General features: G+C 56.5%; 1 protein-coding gene across 1 annotated transcript in view; it reads right to left on the reverse strand.

The window, feature by feature from the left end:
• The window catches only part of CDC42BPB (CDC42 binding protein kinase beta), a 99212-nt gene that overhangs the window by 6675 nt on the left and 78561 nt on the right, over positions 1 to 13976 (reverse strand). The window contains exons 20-30 of the mRNA XM_061159482.1: positions 12880 to 12974; positions 11015 to 11094; positions 7848 to 7937; positions 7492 to 7569; positions 6197 to 6302; positions 5550 to 5686; positions 4902 to 5041; positions 3664 to 3745; positions 2300 to 2516; positions 2138 to 2200; positions 608 to 1204 (exon numbers count right to left, since the gene is read on the reverse strand). Coding sequence (XP_061015465.1) covers positions 608 to 1204; positions 2138 to 2200; positions 2300 to 2516; positions 3664 to 3745; positions 4902 to 5041; positions 5550 to 5686; positions 6197 to 6302; positions 7492 to 7569; positions 7848 to 7937; positions 11015 to 11094; positions 12880 to 12974 — 1685 coding nt within the window. The remainder of the gene's footprint in view (positions 1 to 607; positions 1205 to 2137; positions 2201 to 2299; positions 2517 to 3663; positions 3746 to 4901; positions 5042 to 5549; positions 5687 to 6196; positions 6303 to 7491; positions 7570 to 7847; positions 7938 to 11014; positions 11095 to 12879; positions 12975 to 13976) is intronic.

Raw genomic sequence — 13976 nt, forward strand, 5'->3', positions numbered from 1 at the left:
CGCAGGTGACCACACAGACCAGCTGCTACGCCCTGTATCGAGCAGGTGGAATCTGAGGTTAGAATCTTTGACACGAGAGCAGACGGCAGGCCGGCAGGGCGCAGAGCACAGACTCCAGCGGCCGGCGCTGTCATCCTGTCAGAAGGGTGCTGGGTTGAGCCACCCGGAGCGGCTCCTGCCCGCAACCTGGCATCTGTCCTGAGAGGACCCCGGCCCAGAGGTCGGGGCAGAGTGCTTTCTGCCCACAGAAACGTTTAGCTTGTTATCATGACCGTGTAAAGTTTACACGTCACCAAGAACGTCTTTTAAAAAGTAAAACAACGCAGGACCTTCTCCCATCCACCTCGCCTTCCCCCCGCGAGGGCAGTCGTCTGCTCAGCTCCTCGGCTGAGGGCCCCCCGAGGGAGGGGTGGGCAAGCCCAGCTGGATGGCCAGGGAGTGGCCCCGGGCCCACCCTGTCCCCCACAGCAAGGTGGGGAGTCCGCCTCTCCTGCTGCCCCCCGAGCACTTGGCTGAGGGGCAGGAGGACAGACCAAGACAAAGAGGACACGTGCTGACGGCGGGCAGCAGCGGCGACGGGGTATGGCAACAGAAAACATATACATACTACAGGCAACGGGCGCCGCAGGCCACATGAGCTCCTGAGCGCGTGACCTCCGACCTTGTGGGTCCACGTACAGTCCCATGTGGCTGAAGCAAAGCAGGTACTCCTCACTTTTGAGCTCCACAGCACAAAGGGCATCAAAAGACTGTTGTGAGAGGAACGTGAGCGAGGGGTCATTGGGATTTACCAGGTTTAGAGCCTGCCCATCTCCCTGGGTGCTCAACAGAGAGAACCCGGAAGGGTAGCCAACACAGAGCTTGTCCTTGAGCACGGCCATCCACTGTACACTGCCAGGGGCCACAAGCTCGCTGAGCTTCCTGTGGAAAGGCTTAGTTCTCTGGATCTCATAGCAAAGGACCAGCCGCTTCACTGCCACAAACAGGCAGGTGGGGCCGCTCTTCTTCAGCGTCCCGGTCGCTATGAGCTGGCAGCCTTTTGTCTCTGGAAGCTTGATGTCCACGTTGCTCTCTGCCCCATCGAAGGAGGACCATGGACAGAGGTGGACGTGGTGGTTCCGGCCACACAGGAGGACGGCGACTCTCTCTTTGGGGGCGAGCTCGATCTGGTACACCTTCTTGTAGTCAGCCACACGGACGATCACTGCAGGATGGGGCAGGAGCGTGAGGCCAGGGCTCTGCAGACGCGCCACCCCCCCCCCCCCCCGCCCCCTCCAAGAAGCCCTCCTGGTTCACACACCCCGCTGTCTCCGCTGCTGCGTTGTCTCACTCACATCCCTGGCCCAGAACCCTGGCTGGGAGGTGCTGAGAATGCACCCTGGATTCCCCCTCATCCCTGAACCCAAGACCCCGCATCTGGACAACAAAGGGCTGTCTCCAGCTTCACTGGAGCCTTAGATACACTCACGGGAGGGACGCAGCCACCTGTTCCTGGGGGCCCAGATCAACCCAGGACCCTCGACACCCTCCCCAGGTCAGGACCTCCACTGGGGTTTGAGTCAGAGCCCTGGGTCTGGATCCCGATGGGGAACAGCTCTGCAAGAGCAGCTGCCACCCCAGGGCCACACGTGCTCCTCATTCTTCCCCGGGGCCAGAGTGCCGAGACCCCAGGCTCCGGGGAAGGGGCCACCGCCCCCTCAGGGCAGCCCCCTGTTCCCCAGGGGGGACCCCCGGAGCCAGGCCTGGGCAATTTTCCGGGAGACTTGGGGATATTCCTGCTGCTTCTTCTGGGAGGAATGAAAGGTCAAAATGTGAAGCGAAGAAAGGAATGTTTTGTGTGATAAGGCCTTGGTGTGCCCGGGAATTAAGGACTCGTCTCCCCTTGAGGACTCTCGAGGCTATACTCGGCGTCTCACTGGACCAGGCGGACCCCGCCTGCCGCCCATGGGGCGGGCGGACAAGCGCCAGACAGCTGTCCACCGCCTACCTCATTTGTGGCCTGTTCCTCTCCTCTGTGAAGCTCTCTGACGCGGAGACTGGACTCTGCCATCCAGGGAACCCACATTAATGCCCGTGCATCCCCAATGCTGACCCTGCCTGTGGCACTGCGGACGGCCCGAGCGCCCCACGCACTCACCGTCCCGGGTCACCTCTATGACGTAGAGCCCTTCCTCAAGGCCAATGGCGATTCGGTCCCCGTCTGCAGACAACACAAAGGAAGTCACGATCCTCTGTCTCCAGAGTAACTATGAGCTCCCACACTGCCCACCCGCCCCGGCCCCCTGCATGGGACACACACCCAGGATGGCGGCCGTGAGCACGGCCTTGATGAGGGGCAGCGAGCTGTCGTAGGCCTCCTGGGGGACGTGCACCGCCTGGTTCTGCAGGCGGTTCTTCTGGAGGATGGCCTGCAGGCCCTCCAAGATCCCCACCCACTTCCGCTTCTCGTTCTCGTTCTCCGTCAGGATGAGCAGCGAGCTGGTCTTAGAAGGGGCACCTAAGAGAGAGGCCGTCACCTTCAGGACAGAAAACAAGACAAACGAGTCGTAAGACAGTGGCACGTGGAGCCAGCGCCACGTGGCCTGGAGGGCTGAGCACGAGGCCACTGCCCGGAGTGCTCCCTCCAGGGGCCGCTGGGGTCCCGGTCCAGCCGCCCACAGGGGCCGCAAGCAGCCCGACCTCTGAGTGCAGGGCACTCCATTCTCACCAAAACCGGCCAACTGTTCACTCTTAACTGCTCCTGTCACAGCCGGGAAACCCACTCTCAGAACGTGTCCAGCTAGGGTGGGAGTTCCCTGGCAGTCCAGTGTTCAGGATGCCACAATCTCACTGCCAAGGGGCCCAGGTTCAACCCCAGGTCAGGGAACTGAGATCCCAAAAGCTGCACGGTGCAGCCAAAGCAAAGAAAAAAGACAAAAAGAAAGGGGAAAAAAAAAAGCATCCATGGACAATGGACTCTCGCATACCCACCTCTCTGGGGGCTCCCCAAACACCAGGGAACGCACACAACTCTAGTTGCTATAGAATCATCTGGGCACACAATGATGGCGATTCTCTGTATTACATACAGAAGCAGGTTCTCAATAAAGACGTGATTTAACAGAAAATGATCCGTGGTCTTGGTTTTGTGGTCAACCAAATTTTACTGTAGCTATGAAAATTCCCAGTGGAGGGGGATCTCAGTCTTCTGGAAGCTTCCTGAAGCCACAGCACCCACCACCAGTCCAGCAGGGGGTGCCCAGTGGAAGGCGCCCCGCCTCCGCCAACAAGACTGCTGACAGCAGCGTCTACCAATTTCTTTCCTGCTTTGCTCAGGTTAATGGCCAGTGAGTCCCTGGGAGGGAGACTAAAGGGTCTGTTTCCTTTATAGCCAACCCGTGAGGCAGCTTCAGCGTCCAGTACCCTGGATGGAGGAGCCAAGACAGACTGACCGAGGATGAGGATGGAGCTGGAAGGCCTGGCACTGGGGGACTGGTGTGGGGGAGGGGGGGTGCAGTGGATGGATGAGCAGAGAGGCTGACAGTCTGGAGACACAGGAGGTCCCTTCACGCGAGCCCCTTGCTACCACACTAGGAAATGCTCATTAACAACCCTTTCATTTTAACCACATGCACTTCTTTAATGATTAATGAAACATGTTGAAAAACCAGGAAGAAAACGTACCCTGAATATACATGGAATATCTCGGCGTGAGGCGTGTATGACGTCTGAAGCCAGGACGGAGCTCACAGAGAACTCTTCATCTCTGTAAGAAATAACACGATCAGAACAGGGGCCTGTCCTCCACCCGTGGGACCATGACAGGAGAGGACACCTCTGGGACGACCTTCCAGAACACAATAGCGGCTCCCTGCCTCCACCTGGATAGGAAACGCTGATACTGACAAGGCCAAGAGTAAGAATCTGAAGAGTAAGAATCTCGTGTGCGCTTCAACGGTGCGAGGTGTCCGGGACTGAACCCCTCCCTGAGTTGCACTGTTCTGGCTGGGCCAGGCTACTTGGCAGGTACACATGCCACATCTCTGCCTTGTCCTCTGCTTGGCCATAAACAGGGAAATGAAGTCTGCGACAGCAGCCAGGGAGTCACCCCAGCCGCTCTCGACCCTGGGCTGCGAGCAGCAGACGCCCGGGACGCCCAGCACATCCCCAGCACATCCTCAGCACGGCTGTGTGTGTGTGTGCGCGTGCGTGTGTGTGGGGGGGTGGCAGGACCACCTGGGGACATTTCCAAACTACAGGTACCCCTGGTTACCCTGCCCCACAGGCCCCACAAGAACCGATGCTGCTGAGGTGGCCCCAGGGCAGACGCCAGAGCAGGTGGCCGGGGCGGGGGGAACAGGCTCTCCACGTGGGGGATGTGGCCACCGCGGCAGCTGCACCCCCAGGCTCTGAGCTGAGCTCGCCCTGTCTCGTAACTGGCTCAGTTCTCTCAGAGCCCCGGGCCTCAAGCATTGCTATTCTGCCCATTTCAAGGAGCAAGACATTAACCACGGTGGGGGGGGGGGGGGGGGGGGGGAAAGCGCACCACATCTTCATGTGTCGACAGCAGGAAGGACCTGACGAGACACGAGGGAGTTAAGACAGGCACCGCTGAGCGGACGCTGCGGCCACAGGGAGTCAAGGGCTCGCGGAGACAGAGCACACAGGTGACCCCAGGCTGCGCGGTGCGCGGGGCGTGCTCTCTTTGTTCCGGGGTACAGAGTTTTCTCATTAGATGCCTGTTTGGCAAATCTTTCAGGGCAAAAACATCCAGAGAAGGAAGGTTTCTAGCGGGCCCATTTCAGAGTGACACGACGACTAAGGAGGTGAAGGAACGAACAAGGTTAACGACGACCAAGCAGCGAACCCCCGCTCACGACAAGTCAGGGGACACCGCCGGACGAGGGCGGGCGCACACTGACCTGAGGTCCAGGACTTGGCTGGCCAGGACGCCGGGCTGGGTGGACTTGCCCTCGGGCAGGTCATACAGGAAGAGCCTGCAGTCACAGACCACCGCGAAGGCTCGCTGCCACCCCTTCTTCACCCCGCTTGGTTTGGGGATCTGCAGATCAAAGTGACCGTGTCCGCCAGGGCCAGGGCGCCGGCCACACGCAGTGGAGGGGCAGGCCCGGGAGACTTTATGGAGGCGGCTGCCGTGCTGGGGTCCTCCCCTGCTGCTGCTGGGCCAGCCCGGGCTGGTAGCAGAGCTGTGTCTGGGCCCAGCAAAACTCAGGACGCTGCTGGGGAGGGGGCCCCCCATGACCAAAGGGGTTGCAGGAGACAAGGTGGGTGACTCAGCGGACGGGCATGTTCACAGCAGACGTGGAGCGTCATGGAATGCTGGGCCCGGCACAGCGCCTTCAAACGGCACCGGGCTTAAAGCCCATCAGCCCAGGAGGTGGGACGAGAGGCCTCGGATGAGTATTTCTGTGGGGTCCTGAGGACCTCAGGAGGGCAGGGCACCTGGAACCGGCACATGGGGCAAAGGGGAGGATTTCCAGCGCAGCCGGGCATGGCTGTGGTCAGCAGGCTGGCCGCCTGCCCGAGCAGGGCCGTGGGTCACGTCTTACCTTCACGTAGCCCTTGTAGGCTGTTCCTATGCCTCTCTGCACGTCCACACCCAGAGGCCGCTTGGACTGCTCGGGCGGGATGGGGCACACCTGGGGGGCGCGGTCTCTGCAGGACACGTGGCAGGCGAACGAGCACACTGGAAAGGCACGGGACACGCCTGAGGCCTGCAGCCCCGAAGCAGCGGCCGCGGGGGACGCGTGTGCACCCCCAAAGGGGACGGCTCCCCAGACACTCGGGGACGCGGGTGTCGAGTAACGTCTGCACACATTCACGCACCAGCCCGGGGCAGGCAGACAACCCGGAGCCATAAAGCGCTAGTGACGACAGACCCGGGAGAACAGACACACACGGCAGCGCTTCTCTCCAGACAACTTGGTAGTAAAATATTTTAAACTTTTTACTCTGCTTTCCCTCACTTCGGAGAATAGATGTGGATGTTACGTTTTACAGCAAACAGGGGTGAGCAGGTGCCCTGGCCGCCCCGGAGCAGCGCACTGTCCGCGGCAGCAGCACGTCAACCTTGACTGGGACCGGCTCAGCCAGCGGGGGAGCCTGTGGGGCCCCCTCCTGGTGGGGCCGCCCCGGGCTCCGGGCCTTCACCACACCCACCCCTGGGCCCTCGAAGCGGGCGAGTGGGCACACTCACCGTCGCAGGCATAGCCCTGGCGGATCAGGCCCACCATCAGGGAGGTGCAGTGGCTGCACTGCGTGGGGCTGGAGAAGGACTTGATGCTCAGCTGGTGCGCCTTTGGCTGCAGGAAGGATGTCCAGGGTGAGACAAGGAGGTGGGGGTGGGGCCACCTGCTCGTGAGCAAACGTTTCAATCTCCGGGGCGCCACCTCGAGAGGCTGAATCGTGTGCTTTTACCACGAGGTACGCGGTTCCCAGGGGCGCCATCCACGGAGAGGCTGACCCAGCGAGAACGAGTCCTTGCTGCCCACACCAGTGAGGCTGGCGGGCCGGGGCACAGCAGAGACACCGCTGATAACACACTGGCGCGAGGCCCTCGCCTGCAGGGGCTCCAGGGCTGGCCTGGGCCACGTTTTGGTGTGCACAGCCCCCCCACAGCAGCTCATTCCTCCCAGGAAGAGCTGGAAAGACCCAACACTCCTCATTGGGAGAGCGGACAGGGGACGCCATGGATAACAGAGTGAGAACCACAGCGCTGATGAAGCTCAAGGCAGAAAAGAGGAGGAATCAGTTCCCTTCAGGGCACAGAAGATGTAGAGCCATTTGCCAGAACGAGGGCTCGACCAGCACAAAACCCAGAGCCCTGCCTGCTCTCTGCCTCCCTGAGAGCTGCAAGCCTAAAGCCTGGCTGTTGGCTAGTCTCCAGTGAAACCAAGCACCCTGTCTCTAGCAGGCATGGTGTCTGCGGCTGAAGCCTTAAGAGAGGCCATGCCTACATTAAAGAAGAAAAGCACCCAGCACATGAGGCCAGACGCCTGCTGAGCTGGGAACCGAGGACCACCTCACACCCTGAACATCGGGCTCAGCTCTCCACGACACAGTGACGAGCAAGACAAGTCAGGAAGTGGCATGTTGAGCAGCTTTCCATTTACGTGGAGGGAAAACTGCCTCCCATAAACCACATGGTTCTCTAGGGCTCCAAGTGCAGCCAGATACACGGGGATACATGTGAAGCAGGGACTGAACAGACACATAACACGGAGTGGCACGTGACTGGGGAAGGAAACGCGGTCTGGGGAGCTAGAGAAGAGGACCGGGGAGACCAGACTCTGAGATTTTCCAATTAAAATGCGTTCATGTGTCACTGGTTTAATTAAGAAAACACAGGGTCCTGACCCTTTATGGCTCAACACGCTACTCAGAACAAAACATTACTGTGTAAATGAAAATATTAAGTTCGGCTTGTTTACACAGAAGTCGTCTAAAAGCAAGAAACCCCTGCCTCCTCCCAGGGAAGAGCAAGGCCCCTACCTTTGGTCCCGTCAGAGTGAGGGTCTGTGCGGTGGGCAGCGGTGTGGCAGGCAGCCTCTGAGGGGCCCGGGCCATGTCCTGGGGACAAGCAGGGACAGGTAAGCAGCGTCTAGCTCAGCACGCCCCTCACTCAGCACACTGATTAGCAGGAACGGTTCTGCGGTCTTGATATACTGCGCTGTCGGGACAGCCGTGCAGCCACCCTAGGCAGGCTGAGGCCCCGACAGGAATTCTCAAATGAGCCAGCCTCAGGGGGACAAGCTGTCAAGGTAGCGTCTGCGAGGGTCTGCAAGGCGTGCAGGCACAGGGCGGGGGGGCAGATCCCGCCTCTCCGGGGTTGACAGGGCGATGCTCACCTCCTGCAGCTCTGCGCCTGTGGTCACAGAAACTGCTAAGGACGCCTCTGGCTTTGGAGCTTGTGTTTCTTGCTCACTAGTGGAGCTGGTCTGAAAACAAAGGCAGAGAAATACTGTGGGGATAAGGGAAGTCAGAGGCTAACTGCACGTTCTTCATTTAAAAAGTGCGTTTCACTGGGGGCCTGGGGTCCCAGTCCAGACTCAGTCCTGCAATGTCCCGCCATGGACCCCACCTCACTCACAACTGTCTTGCCTTCCCGAGACCACTGCCCTCAGCGTCCTGGGGTGGGGGGCGACTGTGAGGCAGGGTTACCACCAAGGCCTCACCCTCCAACCGCAGCCTGGCCCACCTGCCCTCTGAGCTCACAGGCCGTGACCCACTCTACACTCGAGAGTCCTAAGCTGAAGTGGCCATGCGCTCCAGAACCTCATTTCTGGGACAGAGAATAAATTCTAACATCAAAAAGGGCTGTGGACCTATGACCAGAAGGAGGAATTTCCCTCTAAATTCCATGACACAGGGAAGCAACGCTTGGTTCTAAGAATTCAAGACTCTCAAATTACTTTCACAAGCTGAAGCTAAAGCAGCATTCTAAAACCACCTACAGATGACCTCAGGACTGCTCCCGACTCAAACGTTCCCTCGTCACCAGCAACTATGTTTTACGAACGCACACAATTTATGTAGCCTCATCAACAGGTGACCCAGGGTGGCTGGGCAGGTAGTTCCACACCGAAATCCCATCAGACCACATCCAAGAAGCATTTTCCAATGGCTTGAATTAGTCAGGCTGCTGCCTAAGGAGCCAAATTCACCAGGGCAGGCAGGGTGCACACAGAAACACATGCATGACTACGTGCTGCGATGTGTGAATCTGTAAGCAAACTCGTAAAGGAAAGGCCAGATCAATCAGCCACAAATACAAGCAACTTTCCCCCATAAACAAGGTATGTATATAAGTTGAGTTAGAGCTGCATTTTTAGATAAACGAAGGGCAAAAGAACATTTCGTAATTTAACTGCAGCCGAGGAACAGCCTCACTAGTTTCATTTAGCTAGACAACTAAGCAAAAGGATGCAGATGGGATGGGGGAGGGGTCTGCACTTGGAGGCAAAGAGGGCGGGCCCGACGCTGGCAGTGACTGACTTCTTTCCAAGAGGCTGGCAGAGACGACCCGCGGGAGGAGACAGAGCCCTCCACTGTGACAGACGGGAGGAGTGAAAACCATCATTCGCACCCGATACAAACCTCCAGGAAAATCTGCTGATTCAGTGCTGTGGCCAACATTTTAGTATAAACTACAGCTTCACATGGGGAAAGCAGACCAGGAGCTTTTATCAGAAGATTCTCAGGTCTGCAAACCCTCCTAACACATCTGACTCTGACCAAGGAGTTTTCCTTTTCATCAGTAACTGTTCTTCCTAGTTAAGTCACGGGGTAGTGAGGGATGAAAATTAAATGTGAAAAACGGCAGGAGTGCTGGCTACAGGGGATGGGGTCTAGCGATCACGCGCAGCCTGCTCCTCTGGCTGCCCCCAGCGACAAAGGGACGTGCTAGAAACCACCTGGCCCAGGGACTGCTACCGTCCACCAGTTCTAGAGAAAAGCCACTGCCTTCTGGCCACCCCATCCTGTCGATGACCCGAGTCTCAGCCTCTTGGGAGTCTGTCTGGCTCTGTGGCGCTGGGAGGAGGCACAGGGCTGACCAGCAGCGGGTGTCTGGAAGAGCCGCCAACGTGAACAGTTATATGTATTTGCTTCTTAAAAACTGAGGACTTAAGGGAAAAGGCGGTATCACAAATTCAATAAAAACCCCTTGACAGGTGCAGGTAAATAGGTGGGTGCCCAGAACGCTGTGAGCAACACAGCTCTGCTTGGGTTTTGTAACAACTGGTCTAGGCTAGGATCACAGTGGTCCGCTAACCCACGGATGACCACTGGTGCCTCCTGAGTCCCTCTGGGGCAGGTCCGCAGACACCAAGTCCACCAGAGGGCCAAGAAGCTTAGCATCCCCCATGCTGAGCCAAGTGGCCTCCACTCACGGGAACACACCATCTCCGGTACAGAGTTCACGTCATAACGTCCAACCCATGTCTAATCAAGAGGAAGAGTGGAGGACAATCTATAAGACAACCGATCTGGACACTACAAAAATATCAGGGTTATAGAAGCAGGGGGTAGTGGGGGCGCGGGTCCAGATGGAAGGCGACCAAAGAGGCGCCGGCTCCTGGGCAGAGGGGCGGCAGCTGTGCAAACCGTCCCCTCGGGGGGCCGCACTGTGCTCAGTGGCCTCAGGAAGGAAGCGCCGGAGAGTCTGGTGTCCGGGGGTCATGATGCCTGCAACTCACGCTCAAAAAGCTCCATGTGTACACACAGGGAGAGCAATGGGCTGAATGCCAGGCGAGAGGCATGTGTATGTTCACTGTGCTACTTTCAGCCTTCCTGCAGGTTTAAAGTTTCTGGTAAAAGGCAAACAAAAGCAATGACAAACACACCAGAGGTCCCGTTAGTGAGACTTGCCATCACTATGTTCACTGGCTTGTCTCGGGGTGGCCAGGAAGGGTCCACCCTGCAGTTTGGAGGAAGACGGACCGATTGCCCCACCTCCAACGGGTGCCGTGAAGAGCCTCAGTGGCCGAGGAGGATGGGCCAACTGCTCCCAGGAGCTGCTTCCTGCGCCACGGGGGCTCTGGCCGCCTCCGGTTCGGTCACCCCCGAGTGGAGGCGCTGAGCTGCATCACCAGGACCTCAATAGGGGGCCCGGAGCCGGGCTGTTCTTCCCTACCACCCACTCCATCCATCGGCGAGTCCACACAGAAGCCACTGTAAGGGTAACGTGACCGGCTGCAGGGGGAGAATGTGTGTTTTAAAAACTGCCTGAAACACTCGCTACCCAGGCGGGGGATGGTGGGGGTCTCTTCCCTGAAGGTGCCGAGTACTTCCTTCACCCCACGTGATTTGAGGAAGTGGGAACACTTCTTCGGGTACACTTCACGCACCTTAACCATCTCAAACCTCACACATTCAGCATCCCTGGTCAACAGTTGAGATAACTGTCACATGTTAACTTACTGGTATGTTTGTGGTCACAAGTAGCCAAACCATATTAAACTATCAATATTTCTAATTTATCATAAATTCATTTGTCACTTAAAAAAATACTTACTCTAAATGTCAGATCATGTGCAAGAGGTGCAGTGTTGAAATACTCAAAGATAGAATCCTGAAAATCTGGAAGTTTGAGTCCTGTAAGAATAAAACGAGACTTGTCAAGGTACAAAATTTAAGACTGTTTCTTAAGTTTTATGAGAAGACTCAGTATCATCAAGATAGCAATTCTCTGTAAGTGAACTGATAAATCTGACGCGATTACACTAAAAATACCATTAGACTTGCCCCAGAGCTGGACATCTGGAGTAACCAAGGAAGAGTACCTGGGAAGTCTCTAAAAACGAGGGGGTGGGAGGGGAGGAGACCTACCAAATACTAACACAGATTCACTGAAGCACATGTTCTAATTAGAAGCATGGGTCCTGCCCAGGGACAGTGAACAGAGTAGAAACCCAGAAACAGCCCCCAGCCCCCATGACAACTCATCTCATCTGTGGTGAGACTGACATCTGAAGTCAGTACCGAGAGGAACTTTTTAATAACTGGCATCAGACAACTAACAAGTCTCAGAAAAAAGGCAGAATGGGTCCTCCTCAAACTGTATATCACAGTAACTTTCCAGTGGATCAGTAATCTAAATTTTAAAAATGAAGCCTTAGAAGTATCTGAAAAAAACATGGGCCAATTACTTGAACAACTGGGGATTTGGGGACTATTTCCCTATGACTTAAAAAAAGGGAAAAAACGAACAAATCTGACACACACAAATTAAAATAACGAAACAAAATGAAAACAGTAACCAAAAAAACACCAAATGCTTGGCAAAAAAAAAAATCAGGGGGCCTCCCTGGTGGCCAGTGGTAAAGAATCTGCCTGCCAACGCAAGAGGCCTGGGTGTGATCCCTGATCCAAGAAGATCCCACTGGTCGAGGGGCAATCAAGTCTGTGTGCCATGACTACCGCGCTCTGTGCTCGAACCCAGGGGCCACAACAAGGGAAGCCCGCGCGCCCCGGAGCCCATGCTGTGCAGCAAGGGACGCCACAGCAGCGGGAACCCCGTGCAGCAGTGAAGACCCGGCACAGCCAAGAACAGACGAAAGTGAGAAGGAAAAAGCAAAGTAAAAGACAAGCTAAGAAAAACATCTGCAACTTTTGTCAGACAAGACTCTAGTCCTCAATATATAAACAGCTTCTAAGATTAAAAAAAAGCCACAATCTGGACTTTTAAAACTGGGTAGAAAATACGTATCTATAAACCACAGAGTGAGGTACAAACTGCCCTCAAACACATGAAAAGATGTGCAGCCTCGCTTGTAAGAAACGTGAAGGTGGTGCCCCATCTCACCCACTCCGAGCGAGGTCGTCCCTGGCGGGCGAGGCTGCAGGGCAGGGACCCTCGCCTGCCCGGTGCGGGGGACACAAACCCACAGCCCGGGAGCAGAACCCAGACCCAGCACGGCTGAGCCTGAGTGTGCACATGCTCACCCTCCACCAGCAGCCCTGCAGCAAATGCCACACACACGCGGCACGCCCTGCGGCTGGGGACCGGAGCAGCAGGACGCCCAGCGGGCGCCATGCTGGGCCGGTTGCACCAAGGACCTGGGCCAGGCAAGCGCCGTGGCCTCGCCCGAGCACAGGGCAGGGCAGGCCTCTGTGAGGCCCAATGATACAGACACAGGAACCTGCTTTACATGTTCACGATGGAACAAAGGAAGAATACACCGAAAACTGTGACTACCTTTTTGGGAAGGCATCTTTGGACATACCCTATTTCAGAATTTGGGCTTTGGGATTAGGGTAAGTGCTTTCCTTATAGAACTAAAAACCATTAAAATTAAAAGAAATTAAATCTAAAATAGAACCAATTCATTAAAAAAGCTTTATATGTAAACAATTCAGAAGCTTATGATCCTAATTTACCAGTATCTGCTCTAAACTTTTCTTCCATCTTCTTCTTCAAAATTTCCATTTCTTCTAGTAGTTCTCTGTTTTTGGCTTCAGAATCTTTTAGTTTGCTAAAATACAAAATAAAAGGCTTTAAGTGCCCTGAGCTCAGGTCATCTCTGTGCTGGCTCAGAGTGTCAAGGTAGGTAGTAGGGTGTATCTGTATGGGTGGGTGGGGTGGTGGAGGGGTGGTGGTGGTTTATCCCAGGTGTCTGGGAAAGCAGCCGGGTGTGTGTGTCTGTATCTGTGTGTGTGTGTCTGTATCTGTGTGTGTGTGTGTGGGGGGGTTATCCCAGGTGTCTGGGAAAGCACCTGGGTGTGTGTGTGTATGTGTGTATCTGTGTGTGTGTGTGTGGGGGGGGGGTTATCCCAGGTATCTGGGAAAGCACCTGGGTGTGTGTGTGTATCTGCATGTGTGTAAGTGCTGGGGTGGGGGGCGGGTGGCGCAGTGTTTATCCCAGGGGTCTGGGAAAGCACCTGGGTGTGTGTGTGTGTGTCGTGTGTGTGTGTATCTGTAAGTGCTGGGGCGGGGGGGGGGAGGGGGGGAGGGGGACACAGTGTTTATCCCAGACCCACTGGACAGACACTCAAGCCCACTCTCGGCATCAGCTGCCACTCACTGCGTTATGGATCATACACGATCTTCACTTTAAAAGTTACAGTTTACAAAGTGTATCTCACGAGGCCCTAATGGAGTCCCCGACGGTCCCCATCTCTTTCTAAATGCGTCCTCTGAGGACACGCGGCTCAATTACTCAGCTGTCAGACCCCTAAGTGTCTTCCCCGAAATGAGCGTGACAGCGGGCTGCACCAAAGGGCCACACCACTGCTCCCAGTGCTGCGAGGAGGGGCCAGAGCCGGGCCCCGGCGGACCCCGGCGGGGAGGCGAGCAGCACAGCCTTCGCTCAGAGCCCTGTGCTGACCATGGTGATGCCAGGAGAACTGGCTCACCGCCGGCCCTCATCCCCGCCGCGTGAAGTGGGGGGTGGTACACGCGCTTGCCTCTCAGGGATGCTGGAAGAGTCACGCGCTTTCATAGAATAACGGTATCACGGCAGCTCCAAGCACAGAGG

This window comes from Dama dama, chromosome 13 (genome assembly GCF_033118175.1).
Source record: "Dama dama isolate Ldn47 chromosome 13, ASM3311817v1, whole genome shotgun sequence".
Lineage (NCBI taxonomy): Eukaryota > Metazoa > Chordata > Mammalia > Artiodactyla > Cervidae > Dama > Dama dama.